Raw genomic sequence first — 25,115 nt, 5'->3', positions numbered from 1 at the left:
CACCATAATAGTTATGGATTTAATTTTTCATCTTTGTTGAAGTATTAGCAAGAAAGCACAGCAATACAAGTACTTCATATTTTTTGACACTGCTCTTAATGGAAATCAAGGGGGCTACATTAATTTTTGAATACTAAATTGTAATTTTGATACGAGTAGGCTAGTAACAATGATCATAATTTATTTCTTGATGAGAAGAACTTTTCCCAAAAAGAAAATACAATAAGTAGTGCATTAAAAATCACTAATTTTACAAATTAAGCACTGAAATGGTTTAAAACATAATGTGACTGACTCAATAGTTTTACTGTGCACTGAAAACAATAAAATTGAAATAACATTTAGTAAAATTGTGATAAATTTTTAAGTAGCGCCATAAAACATGTTATTTGGCAGTATAAGAATTCATAACCTATTTTTTGTTACTTAAGATCCTAACGTAACATTTTAAATGCAGAATATATGGACCTACTCAACACTAACAACTAATTAAACACTTTTGCTATATATATATACTAGCTGACCCCGCAAACATTGTTTTGCCATATATATTATAAACCCCCCTTAATCCCTCCCCTTATAACTACGGGGTATGAAAAATAAATGTGTCCAGCCGTTTCGGAGGAGTATGATAACTAACATTGTGACACGAGAATTTTATATAAAATAAGAATAATAAGAATTATATATAAACTACTGAACCAATTTTTATCAACTTTTGTAGGCATCTGTAATTAGGTCCGACCTGGAAGATAGGGTAGTTTTTTTTATCTCAATGATAATGATCTCAATAACGATCTCAATATTTGTTATTGCAAATTAAATGTTAATTATACGACTATAGTGTGTAATTATCGGTTAGTTCTATAAAATCCTAATAGATAGCTGTTTGGCATATAAGTTTCACAGATATCCGGTAGATGGCGCCGTATTTCTATTTCTAGATTGTAGATGGCGCGTTTGAATATAGAATTTACATATATTTTAATAAATTATATATTGAGCCACAGCTTACGTAGTAACTAATATATAATCTGTGGCCACAGCAACGCGTGGCTGTCGTCAGCTAGTATATAAAAAAAATTATGATATATGTTGCCAGCATTAAAATTGCCTAAACATTAATCTAAATTGAGCTGTCATAATAGATAAACTAATCTGTACCTAAAATAAAGCTAAATTTGGATAATAGTCTAAAGGCTAGTTTCTCTCTTCGTTTGTTTTTAAGTAACCGAACTAATTTATCACCTAAAAAACTTAAAAATAACAGTGAGAGGCGAGGCGGTAGTGTAGCGTCGCTTCCTTGACTGTTTCGGCATCATGCCTTGGGCGCCTTTACTGAAAGGCGCTTGTTTGTTCGTTGTCAGATAATAGTTTCCACGGGCTCTGAAAAAATAAAATGATAATTTGAAATTTATACCTACTTATTAAAAAATTAAAAATATATTTTAAGAACATTTCGGGCCATATAAAACGTGAGAATTTATTCCCATAGATTGTATTGTATGGTTGGTTATTATAGAAGAATGCTAAAAATTCTATAATAAAATATCGCGCTATCGAGCTAGCTTACCAGCTTGTTTGAACATGTTAATCTTGTTTGTTTTTTTATGGTTAGGTTAAGTATTTCACACTGCATTGTTAGTTTCCGAAAGTACTGAAATTGCGAAAAATAAAACCCCTCGTTCTCTTCAAACCTCATTCCCCCCCTAATTTTCGTAATCTCTTTCATTTTCTAAGCGGTTACAATATGTAGCCTTATCGTTTGAATTTATACTAAGGTTCTTAAGGTACTTCGAAGGTTCGATTTTTGTTGATAAATCCTAGATCTTTCCACTTACCTTGTGTTTGTCAAGTCTCCCATGTAATTTGTAACATTTGGTAGAGTTTCTATAGCCATCCAAGTGCTATAATCGTTAGCTGCTACAGCCGGGAATGCAGTTCCATGCTGAATAGACTCGACTAGGTACCGCCACGCGCGATCGTGGCTACAGAGGTCTAGAAATAAAGTAGTTTGTCAATGATCTAAAAAAAATTAAAAGCAGTTAACGAAAATGTAAATTTTAATGTATTTTAAGGCCCCGAAGGCCGACATAAAGATTGTTTGGAACATTAAAAGACTGAAAATATAGCTTTTCTTCACGGATGTTTTGTCACTAAATATTACTTATATGCATTGTTGTAATTAAATCTTCAAAAGATTTTGTCACAAACCTAATCATTTTATTTTTCATTATTAGAGCAACTAATCACGCGACTAATCGAGCAAACTGTCTCGGAACTAGTCGGTCAATCAGTTAGAGAAGTCAAAGACTAGTTAAACAAGCAGTCGAACACCCAGTCTAGTAACTAGAGAAGAAACTAGTTTAGCAGCATTATTAAGTTGTTCAATTCATTACTTACGATTAGAACTATAGAAAAGGCATAAATCTGCGGATAGAACTGCCTAGTGAACACTACGACTTTATGACTAACCCGATATGGTTAGGAGACACATATTCTCTGACTTACAATACAATACAATACAAATACTCTTTATTGTACACTATCAAAAAAAAATTTACACCGAAAAAGAAAATATAGACATGTACAAAAAGCGATTCCTTTTCCAGATGGAAGCCAGATGGATAGCTAGATAGCTTACGGTGATTTCAAGTATAAAGAATAGTTTACATATGAAGCTCGTCTTTCTTACTATAAAATGGTAACGCTAAAGGAGTTAAAGGACCGTAGGCGGATCGCGGATATCGTTTTCCTGTCTAAACTTCTGAAGGGGTTAATTGATGCACCTGAATTGATTGAACGCCTTAAATTGCTTGTTCCTCGTAGGGGTTGCCGCTTACATAACCGTAAGATATTTAGTTTGCCCAGAGTAAAAAGTAATCTTGGTAGACATAGTCCATTGCACAGAATGCAGTTTTTCGCAAATGGAAAGAGAGACGTAATAGATATCTTCTGTGATAGTATACATACAGTTAAAAATAAGCTGTATAATGAGCTACGTGTTTAAATTGTTTAAATTGTAAGTATATTGCTTTACAGTATTTTAGGTTTTTATTGTAATTAATTTTCCCTTTTTTATATTGAAATGTTTAATTTGTTTTTCTTTTATTATTTGAACTCCATGTGTTTTAGTATTTTATATTCCTAACTTTTGATTTTGCACTATTGTTAAGTTACCTGTTTTGATTTTGATTTTAGTTTTGTTTTTTTTTTTGTGTAATGCATGCTATGTCCACATCTAGGAGACTCAATTGTACATACATACTTTACACTTTGTCCTTCACTTTATATGTCTATATTAAACGATTGTGGTCAGTTTTGCGGGCTATAAAAAAAAAGGCGGTCTTATCGCTAAAAGAGCGATCTCTTCCAGACAACCTCTAGCATGAAAAGGACATGACAAAAGAATTAGACGACATGGAGGTGTACATACATAATATATACATATAATACGTAAATATTCATACAAATACACACTTAATACTTTTACGAGAAATAATTATTGTTGTAACAGTAGGTAAATAATTACTAACTATATACGACGATGTGACAACTTAATGGGAATAATTATCTATATTTTTTCTTCTTCTTAATGAGTAAATTATTTTTTACTATTTAATTTGTTAGGTACTTATATTCGCATCAAATCTATTAATTTTAATTTAATTTTCAATAATACCTACTACATTGGTACAGGAATGATTTTTTTGTTTGGAGTTACGTCCAAGAGGTCATTTTTATTGACTTTTTTGTATAGGTAAGTAAGGTAAGCTAGTTAGTTTAAATATATATTATAGAATACTTTTAACTATTTAATGCCATATCATCTTAAAATAGGGCAAAATCTACAGGTGCTTCTTTATTTAAATAACTTTCTGTAAAAAAATTCAAATGGGCTTAATTTTAAGGGACAAGCAAAACATTTCACACACCTTCAGGTGTGAACATTTCAAATTCTCCGGTGGGGCAACCTGGTTGCATGCCGTCGTTTGGTGAGTAATTTGGCCAAAGATCCACAGTACCAGACGATTGACTCGTCCCATAAGACCCAGGGTTCGTGTGAATAATGTCGACAAACTTAGCGCAAGTTCGGTCTAATCCAGAATGGAGGGCTAACATGCCTTCAAACAGCGCTCGTGCTGGATCAAGTCCTGTGATCCTGAAAAATAATATAGTGTTTTATTTTTCTTGACATATTTTTATATAAATTTATTCATGCAGCAAAAAATGAAGAAATACAGTAAGGTCACTAAATAGAGCCCGCCGTATCTATACTAAATTGATACAACCAAGAATAAAAATGTAGTATTCGCTTAAAAGTTTATTTACCTATTGTAGTTTGTATATTTGGTATCAAATTTAATTTAAAAATTAAAGATATACTTTTATTTCTTTATTTATAATATGTAAAATAAAATAATACTCCCTGTCCGTCCCTGTGCATGTATGCTCCATACGTTGTTGTGTAAATAAACATTCGCAAAAATTCGAATTAGTAAGCCGGGTGAGGATGACCCAAATAATTATCTCTTATATGGGTCACTTGTATAAATGCCTACGCACGCTTTATACACATTTAGTTCAATGATATAATAAATCTATTCTCATCTCAATAATTTAGTATTATAAAACTTGTTTAGAAGCTATTTATCTCGTTTTGACAAATAAACAAACGACCTTTACCTGGATATTACTTTTCCTTGTTTCCTAGTCCGCCTACCAGCATAGCCCATGATATGAGCTCCTAGCGAATGTCCCATGAGATGTATTTCAGTCATGTTTAAACCGGCTTGGGAAAGAGATAGTATCGCATCACCCAACTCGTGACCAATCTGAAAAAAAAAAAATACTTTTAATATTTAGATATACTTTTTTGTATTAAATCGGCAAATAAGTGTACGGACCACCTGATGGTAAGCGCCTATCATGGCCTATGAATAAACGCCAGCAACACCAGCATCATTGTAAGCGCATTGCCGACTTCTCTTCCCAGGAGCTCAGGCCGCCTTACTTACCACAGGAACACAACATCGTCGTTAAATAGAAAATGAATGAATAGAAAATGAAAATGAATGAATACCTATGTACTTTTTTCAAACGCTATCTACTGGTTACTTTAAGATGAGTAAAGATTTGGCCTTCATTAAATTAATAACTTGGTTGAAGTGTTGATTGCTTCAGCCTGTAATATCCTTCTGCTGGGCATAGGCTTCTTTCCCATGTAGGAGAAGAATCATAGCTTAATCCACCATGCTGCTCCGCTCCAATGCGGGTTAGTGGATATATTCCCTACTATGAGTAACGATCGCTATCAGGTGTACATGATAACGACCGGGACCGACGGCTTAACGTGCTTTCCGAGGCACGGTAGGCCCCGCTCAAAATTTCCAATAAAAAACCATGATTTGTATGGGAAGTTATTGTAAATAATTGTGTGTTTGAAACAGGGATTCCAAAATTTTCAAACAATTTTCATACAATTTCTGTTTTTGTCTTTGTCAAATCTGTTTTTATCTGGGTTATCTGGATTCCAGAAACATGTATTATATGTTATATCTGGAAAGTTGCTGTAAAGTATCCGAAACGTCGGGCTTTTTCAAAACTTAATAAACCCTGACAAAATCCGAAAAAGTTGTTTCATTATAATACAAAGTAACAATAAAATAAGTTGAGGCAAAAAACATGTCAATAAGAGAGTCATACAAATACTACAGGAATAAAGATTCATTAAATTGTTGGACGTTATAAAAACCTGATTATATCGTTTATTACGTCAAGAAAAAGGTAATAATATGTATAAAATTTTGTAAAATACAATATAATGTTTTTTATTTTTATCAACATTTACAATAAAATACATAATACTTAGTATTATTATACAATAAGCATGGTAATATTTTTACTCTTCACCTGAAGGTCATCTCAGTCAGCTCAGATGTATAAAACAAAATCGTTATTGAGTAACTGTAATAAAAACATTTAAGTGTGTTTGGTCTTAAAATAACTTAGTAGACATGATATATCAATTAATATGCAATATTTGAGATATTGTATAAAATACGATGCTGTCATAACAATAAATAATTATTTGTTTTATATTAATTTAGGTTACGAAGTCTGACTATAACAGTAAGAACTTTACTTGTATTGTAATTCGTAAATAATATTTATCATATATTCAGATTTACCAACATAGGTAGGTATAGTACATTCATTTTTAAAAAATATGTATTCCTGGAGCCAAGCACTGATTCGTTCGCAAACTTAACGGTTTAGTTTTTATAATAGCAGCATATAAAATAATACCTTACTATTTTCCATTTGATTTTGGACATGATAACAAAATCCTATTATTTTAAAAAGAGTAAATTACAAGTTGCACTTGGCATAAGGAGTTCAGCAAAAACGAATAATTTTTTAAAGCAAAATCTTTTCATGATCAAGTTTGAAACGCTGAGAAAACAAAATTAATCCACTATTTTTTAACTTTATTTAATTTTTTGGAAATATTATGTTTATAATGATTGCAAAGATATCACGAGATCAGAGGGAAGGATATCCGAGAATAAGAAATTGGATTAGATTTGCACCCTTTGAGTATGGAACAAAAAGATACTGGATTGTTTTATTAAAATTCGTATTTCTAATAATAATTGTTGTGTTTCAATAAAACGAAACGGTATTATATGTAAACAATTCGTTTTAAATGTCGTAGGTATTTTATTTCAAATTACCTACTTGTTTATAATTATAATTATTTATATAATATTTAAAGATTTAAAGTTATTTATAAGAAATTGATTGAGATCAGAACAACTCGTCTAATTTCTAAAAAGTCACCTGCGTGGGGTAATCCCCAAAGAGACCACAAATTGTTTTTGGTATCCTCCATACTCAAAACGCATATTTAATAATAATGTATAAATATAATAATAAATAACGAAGTCGTGTTGACGTAAAATTAGAAAAAATATATTATAATCGTAGTTTCGCGTGTTAGGTATATTAATCGTGACTCGTGACGAAGAAATAAACTAGCTAGATAATATCTATAAATTAAACTTACTCGTTTCGCGTTAGGTACCGCGAACAATACATATCCAAGGGGTATACCCAAAGCTCCACTCTGTGCTTCTTCTTGCCAATCGAGAAGAATAACATTTCTTTTCTTTGTGCCCAAATATGAATTGAGGACGGCAGTTGTAGCCGGACCATTCGTCTTGCCTCTGTATCCAAATGTATATATGACGGTACGTCGATTTGGATCAAAGCATGGATCATTTAACAGCTTTGTTGGATCACTAAGTGACGTCACAGCGAAGTCGTTTAGAGAACTGAAAAAAAAGTTAATATAGGCAGGTAAAGTTAATTGAAAAAATATTTTATACACTAATGTTTTGATTATATCACTAATTATTTATTATACCGACATTTTATTATTTCTTTATGTATTTATTCGTTTTATTTTTAAAGCAGTTAAGTACCTACTCGAGATCTTCACAGTTTGCATATTTATATTGGAATTATTTTCAGGATTTTTAATTACATACGGATACATATAATAAAATGCACATACAAATAATACATATAAAATGTAAATAAATACACCTCGGTCCTCGACGCGATGAGGGAAACGAACCGACTACCCTAGAGCTGAAAGTCGGGTCTCTGTTAACGATGCCACTGGGCTAGTCGCTAACGCTAACGCTTCAGCCTATAACATCCCATTGCTGGGCCTAGGCCTCTTTCTCCATATAGGAGAAGGATCGGAGCTTAATCCACCACGCTGGTTCACTGCGGATTGGCGGATATATTCTCTACTATGAGTAACGATCGCTATCAGGTGTATTTGATATAATTGTGTTTGCAGACAAACGAAAAAAACCGACTTCAATTACATCGACAATTAATACAACGTAGATCGACAAAAAAATAGTCAAGTAACTACGCGTTATCAAAGATTACTCAAAAAATAGTTATCAGATCTCGATAAAATTTATATGTGACCACATGATAAACATCAGCTTTTGATTAAATTAAAAATTATTAAAATCGGTACACCCAGTAAAAAGTTATGTGGTATAATACAACGTAGGTCGACGAAAAAAGCGTCAAGTAAAAACGCATTATTAGATATAACTCGAAAAGTATTTGTTAGATTTCAAATAAATTTAGATGGGACCAATTGACACACACAACCTTTCGATTAAAAAAAATAATTGTCGAAATCGGTCCACCCGGTCAAAAGTTCTGATGTAACATACATAAAAAAATATACAGTCGAATTGAGAACCTCCTCCTTTTTTGGAAGTCGGTTAAAAAATCGGGACCGACTGCTAAACGTTCTCTCCGAGACACGGTGGTGAGGTCCACAATTTTTATACAAATATAAATAGTTAAATATCCATCCTGAGCGGGACCCGAAGCCGCAAACAGTTGGTGTTTTAGGCGCCTACTCGAACTACTACACCGGGCTAGTAAAATATAATATTATATTTTTATGGTCACAGGAACTCATTTTTTTTTTCATATATAAATAGAAATGCTTAAAGTATGGCTTTTTTATTATTCAGTAAATGGTCAAACAATAAATATTTTATTATTAATATATATTATATTAGTAATTAAGTACCTGGATGACTGAGCTTAGCTCGGTATTTTTAGTAAACAGTGTTTTTTGGAAATCATATTTTACCGATACCGATTACCGACATAATAATAAAAAATATAAACTGGCTATTTAAATAAAAAAATCATAAGTGCAATTAGAAACAAAAAGGAAAAAAAAAATAATCGATCTGGAGAAATGGGGATTTGAACCGTGGTCTTCTCGGCGATCCCGACCGGCCGATTTCCCACTTGAGTTATTGCAACTTTAGTGACAATTGCGAAATTTACTTTCGTATTCTAACGATGTTGTAGCCATTTTTTCATTGCCTAAAAACAGGGATTAAACGACATTTTCTAAAAATGAATCCTAGCTATATCGATTTATCGTTTAATAAAATAGTACCTTTTAGATAAATGTGGTAGGACTAAACGCGTAGTCGTAGCTAGTACACCTTCGGAATCGAGTTTAAAACAGTTTAGAAATGAAATCGGACGTATAATGTTGTTATTGTAACATCATTTGCGTAAAAACCGTTATTTACGCAAATCTTCCTTTTCAGTTTTATTACACGTAGCATTTGTAGAGTGCTCAACTTAAATATTATTAAAATAAATAAAAAGAAAGTATTTATGTTGTGGGTATATATATAAAAATAATAATAAAATTACGTATGTTCCACTACAAAAACATAAAATACGTAATAATTTTTTTAAGCTTATCTTTTTTATTTCTCCAAGAAACGTTTGTTGACGTCAAGAGAAAATTTATACGCACAAAGGTTATGGAATATTTCGATATATAATATGGATAGGTTGTTTCGAAGTTCCCTCTAACCTTACTTTGAACTTACGTTTCATATTTCGTAATTTCCTACAAACAATTCATTATTTAAAATGAATACAATGAAACATAAGTTAACTACTTATTCCAAAATAATGAATATTTTGAACCTTAATTCTTAACATTTTTGAATATCTTAATTCTTAATTTGATATTTTATTATTTATAACCTTTACCTATAATATAATTATATTAATCATATCTATGTATACAAATATTTATGAATGCATATATTTATGGATGTATATAATTATACATTAATATATTATTGGCTGTTCTTTTTGGTGCAGTTAGCAGTGATCTTTGCTTTCCGCTCCTGAATAGTGAGTTCGACTGGGTGTAAACTAATATTAAAACTCGTGTCACAACAATTTCTAACGTAAATAAATAAGTTGTCTTGTATGTATTGTAAAAAAAGTGTATTTCACAGTCATTTAGTCTATTCAATTAACTTTTAAAAGCGCATTTTAATCGTCACAATATCAAAATAATGTGTTACGTTAATATTAAGACAATATCCGGTTTTCAAGAGAAACTCACTTAAAAATATTAATAAAAAGGAAAATAACAACATTAGTATCTAAGATACTGTAATGTGTATTTATAGGAACTAAGAAAAGGTTTTTGTTTAATTAAATTTTTAAACGATGCTTATAAAAGGAGCTGCCAAAAAATGTAAATTATCAGATAATTGTTTTTAATGTATGATCTGGGAAGCAACGTACGTAGAAGCAAAAAAAAAATAATAACAAATGAACACAAAAATTTTCCGTTCTTTTTTCGCGCGAGAGATTCTTTACGCTCAATTAAGTAGTTCATGCTAAATTAAAAGTTAATCTAGAGGTATTACCTGTAATTATTTTATTAACACCATTCGAGATATTATGAAAATTAAAAAAAAAATTAAGAAGCTAGCATTGAGTGTAAATAAATTTGATAACCCAATTTAATTAAATATTAAAAAATTTACCTATTTTTTTTATTTATTATGAAATAATATCTTTCGGAAATTAATATGCTATTCGAAGAGTTAGGTATTTCGATTTCATAAGATCTCCTTGTGTTCGAAACAGATTGAATAATCATTAGAATACGTTATGTGATTTTTAAAAGCGATCGTTGCATCTATACAACGTTTGACCTAACATACTTGACCGCACCCTTGATAAAACTATAAATCTTCTATTTTTTTAAATATAATTTATTGAAAAATAAGCGCATTTTACATGTAAACCAATACTTGAGTATGCGAAGACTCCAAAATTATTTTTATTATTTACCATTTTTACACCTATTAATTAAGTTTACTAGTTAAGTTAGTAGACTCCTCTTATATTGCTAAAATAAAATAAAAATAAAAATAAAAAACACTAAAAAATTGCCCTAAATATGTAAGTAAACATGTGAGTAATAGGTATGTGTGTAAGTAAATAGTTTTTATAAAATTTAAGATATATAAATAAATTTATTTGATAATGATCTATATTTGTAACTGGGTCAATGCAGTAGTAAAGCAGTTTAATTTAATTCGATAAAGACATAATGGTTGACACTATCTCTAATTAAAGGAAGACCTTGTATCAGAACATTATCAGGTGTTTAAAGCCTACCATAACCATCGAGGAAATTAGCTTGCAAGGTCTAAAACATTGTCCCTGATAGAAACGTGAAATTGTACATACCTAACAGCTTCTGTTGATGTCGAGACGAAAAACCGGTTTCTTACGCGTTAAGCAAATAATTTGGAGTCAATAGATCGAAAAGAAAGCGGTCACATGCCGCTTATTATTACGTATTTGATTACGTTTTTATAATAAATAGTGTGAGCCGTCCTATTAATCCACTTTGAAGACCTTGGGGACGAAATCATAGGCGGAAGGCATTGACTTCTAAATTTTTGTATTCGTATTTATAGTAGAATTATAATAGATTAATTGAACGCGTTTATCTAAAGGTTTATGATCTAATTCTCAAAATTCCTTTTGCGTAAGCAGCCTGTTTATTGAGGTAGGTTTAGCGTAAAAAATAAATCAATGAGTCATATTTCGGACCAACAAACATTAGTTAAAACCCAGCAGGTCGTTTAGTTCTTAATATTTTAATTGGTATGTTCAGATAAAATTAGGTGATGAAAGCTATAGATAAGAGGATCTATACATATGATGGATAGATATACTTTAAATTCCGTGGATAGAAGAAAATAGTATATAAACTTTTTAAAATCAATTCAAACTTTATTAAGAAGTACGAAAAAGGGAAACTGATATCTTTTTGATTAATATTTTACGCTGAACATAACATTCTATTTTGTGATAACCCAGTCATTCCAAAAAATATCATATAGTTAAAATTAAATATTTTTATTTTAAATGTTATCATTAAATCTTTAACGTGTAAAAACTTTTCAAATATGAATTTTATTCGCTCAGAAACAATGCAATTTTTATATATATAATACTTATAATTAAATTGATTATATGACAATGTTTAAATATTACTTTAATTCTTAAGTTAAAATGACACATAAGAATTGTGGAACAAAGTTAAATGACATTAAAAAGAAGGTAATGAATAATATAAATTGTATTACGAAGTTTTCATTTATGATAAGTGTGATAATGAGTTTTTATTTTAATATTTCACAACGCAGCTAAGAAAAATTTCTTTTTAACTTCTCTTATAAGAAAAAATATGTGATACCATTTTTGTATCCAATAATGTTTTATTTTTTTTTTATTTTTTATTAAACCAAGGTTATTACCTCAAGTGCACAGATCATTCATTCTATTTCGTGTCATTTCCATTCTATGTAGTATTGGCGATTTCATCTGTGCGCTTTTGGAATTATTGAAAGCCATTCAATAAAGAAACGTTAATGATTAGACTGGAATTTGTGAAAGTAGAAATTTACGTAATTTTTGTGATGGTAACACTTTATATAAAAAAAAAAATTAAGAATTTATTAATTTATTTTCCGATTAAGTTTACTTCTTAGATTATAGATATGGGAAATTGTATTTATAATTGCAATTGATGAGTAAAACAGTGGTTCAATGATAACAGATTTACATTGAACAGAGAAGGTCAGTTATTTATTTCTGAATACATACTGTTTATAGTAATATAAAATTTTAATGCTTCGTTTTGGAGCTCATTGGCTTATTAAAGAATATCCATAATAACAAATATTTTTTTAATTACCTACTGGTTTGGTAGTGCTCTTCATGGTACGTACTTAGTTCGTTTTTCTTTGTAAATTTTATTTAGATATAGATAAAATAGTTAAAATACTCATAAAACTTTCGCACCAAGTTTTATTATTTTATAAATATGAGTGACAATTATCGGTCTTTATCGTTAAAATATTTTTATCTTGTACTTGGCTATTAAGACTACTATTTTGATATTGGCAAAACCTGGTGTTAGAGAAGCTTGTATAAGAATGGTGAATGAATAATTCAAACCGTATCAGAATACCAATACAAGTATGCATGCCAGTGCATTGATTGCATTGACTTTTTTAATATAGATACCTTACACGTTATTTGACAAAATTAACATTTCGTCTAACGGATTAACTTTTATTTATTTTCCTGTAAATTCCGCAAGTCCGTTAATCCTAAATTGAATAACTAATATTTCATCAAGTATTTTGCAGCGCGACATTCAACTACGTAACAATAATGATTATAAGGAAGACTTCTTCAATTCAGTTATTTAGTCTATAACAAAACTTAAAGGTTACAAATCGTTAGCGAGTAAAGCTGAAAATCTTGCCGAAATGGGGGTACATATGGGATCAAAAGACTTGTTTAAAGATGCGGCATTAATCGCTGTATCTACAGATATCTAATCTTCGGAAATGTAACGCGGTAATTTTTTCTTTTTTAGTGATGTATTAGCGGTTAACGGAGTTTTACCGTGTTTTAACTAATTTAATTAGACTAACTATATATGCTTGTATGTGTATATACAGTAGAATAATTTCTTAGTATTATCGCTGTGAAAATCTATATTCATATTTTATCCCAATTATTTCTATCCTCTTAATTTTGTATGGTCTCCTTCAAATATATAAAAATATATATCTCTAATATATAAAATTCTCGTGTCATGGTGTTAAACATTGAACCGAAACGGCTCGACCGATTTTAATAAAATTTTGTGGGTATATCGGGCAGGTCTGAGAATCGGTCAACATCTATTTTTCATACCCCTAAGTTATAGGGGGGGGGGGGGAGGATTAAGCGGGTTAATAACATATATGGTAAAGAAACGTTTGCGGGGTCAGCTAGTTATAATATATAATCTATTAATACGTGAAAACTTTGTACCCCTTTTTACAAAAATTGCGAGCATGGAGGAGTATGAAATTTCGTACACTTATAGTTTATATAGAGAAGGAGCGTAGAATGCTAATATAGTAATATATCAATAAAAAAAAAAAAACATTATACACACTACCATGTATTTGACACACACACACACACACACACACGCATATTATACTTTTTTGTTAATTGTCAAGGTCTGTAGTCACATTGAAAATTTAAAAAAGGTTCTTTATTTTCAGATTTTTTTTTGATTTGGTTTTCTTTAATTTAAATTTTTAATTATGGTTTGATTTTCGACCTCTGGGCGACCACTATATAGTAATAATAGAGAGGTCGAAGTTATTGAAATTACTTGTCACTTACACACTTACTATCATGAAACGGAAAATTGTTTTACCATTTGAAAAGCATCTTAAGATGAAAATAAAAATTGTTATATATATTTTTAAAAGTATACAAAAATAATGATAATAAATTCTTACCCATTGTAACATCTCAACCAAGCAGTATGTGAAGTGTCTAATAAAGAACCTGAAAATTGTATTAATAAATTAATTACCGAATAATTAAAATTCTTCAATAAAAAATTACAAAGTAATGAGTTTTTTTTTAATACTACATGTATAGAAAAAAAATATTCACCCATAAAAAATGTAAAAATAATCCAAAATCGATCTTTTTGTTTAAACATAATCACAAGAAATAAAAAAAATAATAATAAAGGCGCGAACTGTTTTGAATTTGATTGTGGATGCCGCGGTCGGCGATATCAGCGTCCACAACAACACTACACCGATGTAACGATATAACATCACGACTTCACCTACTACCACCTCATATACGTCAACGTTTCACACGTAAATCTACACAAGTATATTAACGAAAACGGAAAAGCGAACTCTTATTTTTCCATTTGATTCGAAATTCAAAATAAACCTTATTTTAGTTATTGAACTAAAACTTCTTTACGCACGCTTGACTAAGGGAGTAAGCTGATAAAGAATTAGAGCGTTACGAAAAGCGTGATCGGATGGGGCGAACGGAAAATGTGTGGGATATATCAGTTGGTGAAGATTGTGAAGATATACAGAAAGAGAGAGAGTTACGTTTCGTAAGTTTTACTACAGTCGTGAGGTTTAAAGCACACTTTTTTTTTATTACATGAATAATGCTAGACTGGTGTTTATTTAAATCTTAGTTTTGGCAGAACGCAGAAGATGTGTCCTTCGACTCCTTTACCCTTTTTACTTTAAGATTCCTGTGAGTTTCAGTGTGATATTTCTTAGCCTACATTAATTTTGATAGGTACTGATCGTTTTATTTATAAAAATAATTGTGTTTGCTCGCAAACGAAAAAAAACCGACTTCAATTACATCAACGAGTAATACAACGTAGGTCGACGGAAAAATAGTCAAGTAACTACGCGTTATCAAAGATTACTCAAAAAGTAGTTATCAAATCTTAATAAAATTTATATGTGACCACATGACAAACTTCGAGCTTTCGATTAAATTAAAATTATTAAAATCGGTACACCCAGTAAAAAGTTATTGCGGATTTTCAAGAGTTTCCCTCAATTTCTCTGAGATCTCATCATGAGATCCTGATTTCCTTATCATGGTACTAAACTAGGGATATCTTCTTTCCAACAAAAAAAGAATTATCAAAATCGGTACACCCAGTAAAAAGTTATTGCGGATTTTCAAGAGTTTCCCTCGATTTCTCTAAGATCCCATCATCAGATCCTGGTTTCCTTATCATGGTACTAAACTAAGGATATCTCCTTTCCAACAAAAAAAGAAGAATAATCAAAATCGGTACATCCAGTAGAAAGTTATGCGGTATAATACAACGTAGGTCAACGAAAAAAGCGTCAAGTAAAAAAGCATTTTTAGATATAACTCGAAAAGTAGTTGTTAGATCTCAAATAAATTTAAATGGAAGCAATTGACACACATCACCTTTCGATTGAAAAAAAAATTGTCGAAATCGGTCCACACACTCAAAAGTTCTGATGTAACATACATAAAAAAAATACAGTCGAATTGAGAACCTCCTCCTTTTTTGGAATTCGGTTAAAAAATATAAGAGTAATTTCTGATTTTATTTTTGGTTTTTGGCTTTTTTATTTACATTTTAATTTTCAAGCGTTGAGGCGTATTATTTTCAACATTGCATGCTTCAAATTACGAACTAAGGCTTATTTTCTCTATTTTGATGGTGAGTCCAAAACTGACCGTGAGAGATATATATTCCTATATATACATATATATTTATGTAGGTTAATAATTAGGATAATTATTTACGACTATGGTTTTTTTTGGCTTTTTTTTTCTTTTTTTTTTTCTACATGCTCCATTAATTTTATAACACACTACATGCTTTATACTTTACATTGTGTAACTACATTGTTAATTTACCGCATTGTCGACGGCCACTCTCATTTTTCTAAAACAGCGCCCGCCGCCAGTTTTGCGAGCACATCCTCAATAACATTCGCATCCCTATTATGGATCGCTTTTGTGGCTGTGCTCGAGAATCTGCCTATGGTTAGCCTCCACCGCCCTTCTGACGAAGTGGCCAATTGCGTCGTCCTTGTCGTTTGTGTAATAGACACAGGTGTTAGTATCTCTAGTCATCGCGACCACCGCATGCGAGACACTATCATGGATTCGGAGCCTCTCCGCCCTCGCCTGGATAACAATGACGTTTTCACTCGTCTGTCCCTGCGCCTCATGAATGGTCAGGATTCTCGACCCCTCCCCAGCTCCGTACCCCCGACCTATCAACGCCTTCTTCTCCTCTTGCGTGAAAGTCAGGTACAGGGTCCGGTCCTGTTCTGCTGGTATTCGTGAGTCGGTGAATCCTTCCATGCGCAACGAGTGGATGATCGGGCTCGAGCTGTAGATCCTGTCGTACACCTCACTGTACCTTTACTCTTTATATTGTCAAATGAACGTTTGGATTTAATTCTGATCTAATGTGAAGCGAATCTTTATACATGCCAGGAATATCGATGAGAGGCGAACAATGAATTGATTCACAACTGATTCGAACTGATATTTTTTTTAGGAAAGTTTTGTTATTGTTCGCGTATCGAATTTTGATCGCTTGACCGTTACGTCAATGGTTTAATAATTTGACGATTTAATGTTGTTACACCTGTGTTCATAGGTGTCGCGAGGTAAGAGGTAAGATGAGGACATGGGTTTATTTGCCCACACTCTTCCCCTTTAGCGACACGACACAGCAGCGACGAACAAAAAGTCTATAAAAAGAAAAAAGGACAATTTAATTTAATCTAATTCGTATTTCGATATTTAGGTTTATATAATGCTATTAAAATGTTTTGAAGCATAAGTATATAATTCTGGTTTTATATTGCCGATTCCCCGTCCTAAAGAAAATCCATTTAAGATACATAATAGTTTTCTTAAGTATATTACGCTGTATTTAAGTACATGAAAAAAATCATCATTTTACAGTAGAGCAAAAAAAATCTTGTTCACGAAAAAAGTCGGCTGTTCAACTGGGTTATGCTCTTTTTAACCGACTTCCAAAAAAGGAGGAGGTTCTCAATTCGACTGTATTTTTTTTTTTTTCTTTTTTTTTATGTATGTTACATCAGAACTTTTGACCGGGTAGACCGATTTCGACAAATTTTGTTTTAATCGAAAGGTTGTGTGTGCCAATTGGTCCCATTTAAATTTATTTGAGATCTAAAAACTACTTTTCGAGTTATATCTAATAATGCGTTTTTACTTGACGCTTTTTTCGTCGACCTACGTTGTATTATACCGCATTACTTTCTACTGGATGTACCGATTTTGATAATTCTTTTTTTTTTTAGAAAGGGGATATCCCTAGTTTAGTACCGTGATAAGGAAACCAGGATATGATGATGGGGTCCCAGAGAAATCGAGGGAAACTCTCGAAAATCCTTAATAACTTTTTACTGGGTGTACCGATTTTGATAATTTTTAATTTAATCGAAAGCTGATGTTTATCATGTGGTCACATATAAATTTTATCGAGATCTGATGACTACTTTTTGAGTAATCTTTGATAACGCGTAGTTGCTTGACTATTTTTTCGTCGATCTACGTTGTATTACTTGTCGATGTAATTGAAGTCGGTTTTTTTTTCGTTTGCGAGCAAACACAATTATTATGTAGCGTACAACATTCTCTGTTCATATACATTTTAGTTGTTTTGGTATATATTTAATTTTAAAAGTGATTTACATTATGTATTCCCAAAGATGCGCGATGACAGCATAATTTCCGTTTACTGTCCGAATATTTGATCTAATTAAATTTCTTTGATTTTATTTTGTCTAGTAAACGACGAAGATAGTAGATTTTTTTTTACAAAATCGGTTTTGCATATGTTGGACTGTTTCTGGAAACTTTGTGATGAACTATAAAAATATATATATATATATATTCGACAAATAGACAATTACGTGTATTATAGGTTGCATTAATTTGCATTCCATTCGATCCATTGCAATCGATTTTAGAAAAGAAGATTTACACTTCAATTACTACGAGGGTATTCCCGCCATTCTTTCTTTTTTTTTTCTTCTCTTTTTCTTCATTCTTGAATCAATTCCGAATTCGTCTGAAATATTTTTACGAAGAGCTCATGTTTTTTAATTTTTTTAATAACATTCCTATTTAAATATATAATGCCGGTTCTTTTTTGTGAATGTGTAACATTTATTTCTGTGAAATACTAAAATAACAATTTGCACATCAAATTTGATTTTCAACTTTATCTATATGATAGTCAGTCATATAAATGTATATATACACGTATATAAATAGAATAAGACATGTTAGTAATTGTTTTGAAATATACCATATATTATTATATTCCAGATAATTGATAATATTACATTTTTTTTTTATGTCACTAGGTCGGCAAACAAGCGTACGGCTCACCTGATAGTAAGCGATTACCGTAGCTTATAGACGCCTGCAACACCAGAAGCTTCGCAAGCGCGTTGCCGACCCAATCCCCAATCCCCCCAGGAGCTCTGGTCACCTTACTCACCAACAGGAACACAATACTGCTTGGAAACAGTATTATTTTGCTGTGATCTTCTGTAAGGTCGAGGTACTACCCCAGTCGGGCTGCTCCATATTTTGAGCATATACATACAATAACAGATTACACCTAGCTTGAAAAAACATATTTATATTAAGTAGAACAGAACTTAAACATTGACGAAGTTTTTAATAATGGTTTTTAAAATAAAATAATCGCGAATACTACTAATAATAAACAATTTAATTTAATTTAATTAATACAAAACATTGTTTTTTTTTTTTTAATAAAAATCAACGTTTCGTGATGAAGGTCAGATTTGATTCTGAACTATTTTGTTCAGGCTTTCCGTTTTCCGTTTTAGTCACAATACACTTTAGGAGTATTATGTAGATATGTAAGGTTTACTAGTTCGCTGGATTTGAGCCGCTCTCGCCTAAACCATATGGCGGGGCCGAGTTCGTCCTTAAATAAAAGTTGCCTCGTGCTCTGAAAGCAAGAGAATTCATTCTATTAATATACCACTGTAAATTAAACTGATCACGCAAGTGTGTTGTAAGAAGTAAATGACCTATTTCCTTAATTATAGCAGTGACCAAACACCAAAGTTTATTACAAATGCAAGTAAAAAAATGTTTTTAGTGAACAATCCCAATGCTTGAAATATGCTTTAAAAACTTGGTTGATATTAAATTTAGTTTTTATATTTTAACTAAATTTGTATTTTTAGATTCCGATATTGATTGAAACATCAAGAAAAGATATCAAGCGATGTATCATGCCTATGTAAAACATGCGGTGCCGAGACTTGGACGATGAGGATAATTTAAAATAATTTAGCGTGCGTGATGCTACAAGCATAGACGGCTCAGTCTATGATTGGAGTATCTCTTAAAGATAGTACCAAAAATTAGTTCTAGAAAGAACAAAATTAAAATGTGTCCCAGAAACGATCGCTGCTGGAGAAGTATTCTGGATTAAAGAACGCGTGTTGGCAAACGCAGTGTGGGAGGTCCTCGGGTCCGCTTTACATAACTTGCATCTTACGGGAACTTGCGATGTCCCGTGCTTTGGTCTCCGATCGATCACAGCGGGCGATTCATTGTTTATATTTAAAATAAAATAAATTTGGAAAACCAACTTGGTATTGATATCGTCACCCATATATATGGTTTCATTGGTTGCTTGTCCTGCTTTCCACGCGCTACAGTCACTTGCAGATCTTGCTACGAAAGCGGATGGATACTTTATAGCTTCTGCAAAGTATTTCCAGGAAAGGTCGTGACTGCAAAGGTCTGAGAATAACAGTATTTTTTGATAAATTTAAGTTGTATATATCTAAAAACTGAAATTCTTTTAACTATCAAGCTCTATATTCGCTTCAGCCTGTAATATCTCACTACTGGGCATAGGCCTCTTTTCCCATGTAGGAGAAGGATCAGAGCTTAATCCATCACGCTACTCCAATGCGGGTTAGCGGATATATTTCCTACTACGAGTAACGATCGCTATCAGGTGTACATGATAACAACCGGGACCGACGGCTTAACGTACTCTCCGAGGCACGGTGGGGAGACCCACAAGGATTGACAAACATCCAGACCACGGCAAACACCTGCATGGCCAAAACAAATGATTGTCATGTGCGGGGATCGAAACCGCAACCGCCAACGCAACAGGTAAAAGCCATGGCTGTAACCGTTGCGCCAAAGCTCTATATTATTTTGACTAAAAATTATTCTGAATTTGTCTGTACTGATCTGTCTTCGTTCTTGTTAGAGTCAAATTTTTAATAATTTTTCTATAAAGTAAATAAAGCAAGATTATATCTTAATATACATAAATTACGTGTCACGTTGTTTGTTTGTGATGGACACCTAAACTACTTAACCGATTTTAATAAAATTTGAACTCTGTGTGCAGTGTCATCGAACTTGAAAGATAGGATATATTTTTATTATAAAGAAATTTTAATTACTTATTGAATTGAATTATTATTATAAAGAAAGGATATATTTTTTGATATATATACTAATTATATTTAAGAAAAAAATATAAGGCGATAGGAAACTCGCCAGGTCAGCTAGCTGCAACATATTTTTGCAAATAACAAGTAACGTTAATCTTTTTTTTTATGTCAAATAGGTCAATAGGTCAATATATAATCTGTGATGAACACAAAATTCACAACCAATATCTTCAGATTCAATAAAAGATTTCTAGGCTATTACTTACTTGCGTTTGAAATTCCCAAAGCCATCTCATCACAGCCTGGTTGTATGCTATTTCCACAGTTTGGCCAGATATCAACAGAGCCTGTAGCTTCACCGCTTCCTAACCCATTGGGATTGGTGTGAATTATATCTACGAAGCTGGCATCGGATGCACTGAGTGAACGGAGTGATATTACGCCGTCAAAAAAGGGTTTTGATGGCTCCAGACCGGTGATTCTGTAAAAGAATAACTCATTGGAATCGTAACATAGGCGTAATCGTAATGTAGGCGTTATTCGGCTTTTTCTCGTAAACTAATAAACTATAAGTTTTGGATTCAAATGTACGAACGCAAAACAGGAAGTTTGGTGATAAAAAATATATCGCCAAATACTATTTCTTTATATATATCTAGGTCGGCAAACAAGCGTACGGCTCACCTGATGGTAAGCGATTACCGTAGCTTATAGACGCCTGCTACACCAGAAGCATCGTAAGCGCGTTGCCGACTCAATCCCCAATCCCCCCCAAGAGCTCTGGTCACCTTACTCATCAACAGGAACACAATACTGCTTGAAAGCAGTATTATTAGCTGTGGTCTTCTGTAGAGTCGAGGTACTACCCCAGTCGGGCTGCTTCATATTTCAGGAAATTTCCTGTTGTGCCCTCAGTTAATTTCTATATATTCTATTATTTAAATATCGTTGTACATTGTTTTAGTATTGCGACACCTTATTACATTGAAAGTGAATAAATGTGATATAAATATAATGTTATACGTAGTTGTTAAATTGCTAATTATGTTATAGAGCAGTCGTGGCCGAGCGGTTAAGGCGTCTGACTAGAAATCAGATTCCCTCTGGGAGCGTAGGTTCGAATCCTACCGACTGCGACACTAATTTTTTAGGCAATGAGTGATGCTTTGCCTTATATTTTCTTAATAATTAGCTAATTTATTATATAAAAAAATAATAACCTTGTCTTTACAGTAACGGTTACAAAAAAAAAAGTTATCTAATTTAATGGAGTCGTTAGGAAGTTAGGTTATTTATATAGATTTACGAATGGTTTGAAATCGTTACTCCTAGTATACCTATCTATAAATAAAATATGCGTAGAATATTTTTGACATAAAAATGTAGTTTAATAGAAGAAATATTTAATAGAAGAGTAATAATAAGTCATGACATATTTTTTAGTTTTTCAGTTACTTTCAGCACTTTTCGTTTTCATTTTTGTTTTATTTATTTAGTTATAGAATTTTAGAAATGCGTCAGTTAGCAAATGTACTGATAACAAATGTTTCGAGATTATAAGATAACGATAATAGACGTTTAGCAATTTTTACATGATTTTAAATAATGATATCTTAAAAGTATATGTACGTATGTTTGAGTGACTCGTGTTATATTTATAAAAATGATAAATAAAAGCGTCTTTGTTGTTAGTGGCATTGGTGAGGCGGCACACTTAAAAGACCATAACCTAAAATGATAATAATGGTAATTAAATGAGCTGATGTACTAATTGATTTATGACATATATATAAATACAATTAGCGATTCTTCTAGTCAACATCTAAGAGTCCCAAAATAAAATCTGAACTGGGGTTTATAAAAGCATTTAAATCAAAAAAAATTTTTTTTTAATAGTGAAATTGTAAGAAGTTGTTTCCAAAGTTTACAAAAAGGTTATAATGCGGAATTTAAAAAGTTCATCAAACCCTCATTTTTGTAGTGTATTTATATAGAGTAGTGGTACATATATCTAAAAAAAACACTTAATTTTTTTTAAAGACAAGATTATATTGTGTAGTAGTTCCTTAAAAGTCTTCATCTGATAATTATAAACATAAATAGCTAAATCGGTTTAACAATACAGGGGTATTCTTCATAACAAAGACCAATTAATTGCACTTGGTATAAAGTGCAAATTAAGACCTTACCTGCCTATATTAGTATTATATTCTTGTACTTTTCTACCGGAGTAACCAACTAGTTGAGCACCAAGCGAAAATCCTATTACATGAACATTGCTAAGATTTAGACCAGCATTGTGTAGTTTAATCAAAGATTCACCAAACTCGTTGCCAATCTGAGGAAAACATAGCGTACATGGTGTTGGACACTTAATAATTAAGAATCAATTAAGGAATAAAAGAAAACTTAAATATTAAATTAGTTCCACTCCCACCTCTATTTGGAGAAGAGGCTCTTTCCCAGCCATGAGGCATTTACAAGTTGATTCAGTTAAAATTAAAAAAAAGTATTTATTTATTAGGCTCTGATCTTTATTCCTCTGTGTGTTCCTCATTTTAAAAAAATTATGAACCTACTAAGTATACATTAGTGATAAATATCCTGCGCTGATTCTGGAGCAGCCTGATTGTGACAGTACCCCAATCATTCAGACGATCTTGTTTGTCAAATAATACTCTCAAGTAATGGGGTGTTCCAGTGGTGATTTTATTAATGCTTAGTAAAACAATGAAGGTGCGTATTCAGAGGCACTGAGATAATATTCAAAAGTACAAACCCTGATCGTATTTGGTATAGCTGTGACAGGATACGATATAGGTCCTAGGATACCAGGAGAAGCCTCTCTTTCCCAGTTTAGAAGACATATGTTTGCCATGCCAAGGAAAGCATTTACGATAGCTTGGATTGATTTTCCTTCAGCTTTGCCTCCAAACCCAAATATGTAGAAAACGGTTTTTAGTACTGAATCGTAGAAAGATGTGCTTAAAATTGGTTCTGGGTTATTTAATGAAAATACCAAGAAGTTATTGAATGACCTGAAAGATTGATTACAATAAAAAATGTGCATTAAAATAATTGTAACTCGAATTTATTTGATAAATACAGTAATATAAATAGCATTTTTTCTTTATAAATACAGTAGGTGTTACAGTGTGAAATGGTTTTTTCTTCTTCTGTTGGTCTTATTTTTCAATAAATGTTATGTATTTATCGTGTACTTTATAAATTAAAATTCAATTTATGTATTAAATGATTTATGTAGGTATACTATGTTTATTTGAACGCAATCAAATGAAAGATTGAGTAAATATATTAAGCTGACGAAGTAAATGTAATTTTTTGATAAAAGTATATATATATATTTTTCTTTCTATTTAAACATACACACACGGTCGTCTGTTCCTATGGTAAGCAACTTAATGCTTGTGTTACGGGTAACAAGCCAACTGTTATAACTATTTTTTTTTGATAAATATACATAGAAAACATACGTATCATATAAATATAAATACAAATATCACACCCAGACTCAGGCGGGAATCGAACCCGTTACCTGCGGAACAGAAAGCAGGGCCACTACAAACTGCGCCAACGGGCTATACAAATATATCTTTATATATTATTTATAGTCCAGTATAATAAAAAATATAATTGTATTTGCTCGCAAACGAAAAAAACCGACTTCAATTACATCGACAAGTAATACAACGTAGATCGACGAAAAAATAGTCAAGTAACTACACGTTATCAAAGATTACCCAAAAAGTAGTTATCAGATCTCGATTAAATTTAAATGTGACCACATGGTAAACATCAGCTTTCGATTAAATTAAAAATTATCAAAATCGGTACACCCAGTGAAAAGTTATGCGGATTTTCGAGAGTTTCCCTCGATTTCTCTAGGATCCCATCATCAGATCCTAGTTTCCTTATCATGGTACCAAACTCTATATCTAGGGATATCTCCTTTCCAACATAAAAAGAATTATCAAAATCGGTACATCCAGTCGAAAGTTATGCGGTATAATACAACGTAGGTCGACGAAAAAAACGTCAAGTAAAAACACATTATTAGATATAACTCGAAAAATAGTTGTTAGATCTCAAATAAATTTAAATGGGACCAAATGACATACACCACCTTTCGATTAAAAAAAAATTGTCGAAATCGGTCCACCCAGTCAAAAGTTCTGAAGTAACATACATAAAAAAATACAGTCGAATTGAGAACCTCCTCCTTTTTTGGATTTCGGTTAAATATAATTCTATTGATGTTAGTTTATTATAGTGATTTGTAATTTT

General features: G+C 31.6%; 1 protein-coding gene and 1 non-coding gene across 2 annotated transcripts; one reads left to right on the top strand and one right to left on the bottom strand.

Moving 5' to 3' along the window:
* Positions 1-1,244: 1,244 nt before the first annotated feature.
* Positions 1,245-23,688, bottom strand: LOC123656053 (phospholipase A1-like). Its single transcript, XM_045591775.1, has 9 exons — positions 23,590-23,688; positions 23,000-23,148; positions 21,077-21,291; positions 14,271-14,319; positions 7,070-7,337; positions 4,687-4,835; positions 3,936-4,162; positions 1,842-1,998; positions 1,245-1,386 (listed from the first exon to the last, which is right to left on the bottom strand). Exons 1-9 carry the CDS (start codon positions 23,686-23,688, stop codon positions 1,245-1,247), a joined length of 1,455 nt encoding a protein of 484 aa, XP_045447731.1.
* On the top strand, positions 21,865-21,946 carry Trnas-aga. Its single transcript has one exon. It is a non-coding gene; the product is annotated as a tRNA-Ser (tRNA).
* Positions 23,689-25,115: the final 1,427 nt, after the last annotated feature.

This window comes from Melitaea cinxia, chromosome 8, assembly GCF_905220565.1.
Source record: "Melitaea cinxia chromosome 8, ilMelCinx1.1, whole genome shotgun sequence".
Lineage (NCBI taxonomy): Eukaryota > Metazoa > Arthropoda > Insecta > Lepidoptera > Nymphalidae > Melitaea > Melitaea cinxia.
The sequence above is the reverse complement of the archived record's forward strand: the minus strand, read 5'-3'. Positions and strand labels throughout refer to the sequence as shown.

Coding starts and splice junctions, on each gene's coding strand:
- LOC123656053 (XM_045591775.1), bottom strand. CDS start 23,688: ATGGCAAACATATGTCTTCTAAACTGGGAAAGAGAGGCTTCTCCTGGT. Junction 14,320..21,076: donor TTTGGGAATTTCAAACGCAA/GTAAGTAATAGC, acceptor TACAATTTTCAG/GTTCTTTATTAGACACTTCA. Junction 7,338..14,270: donor TGGTTGAGATGTTACAATGG/GTAAGAATTTAT, acceptor CTTTTTTTTCAG/TTCTCTAAACGACTTCGCTG.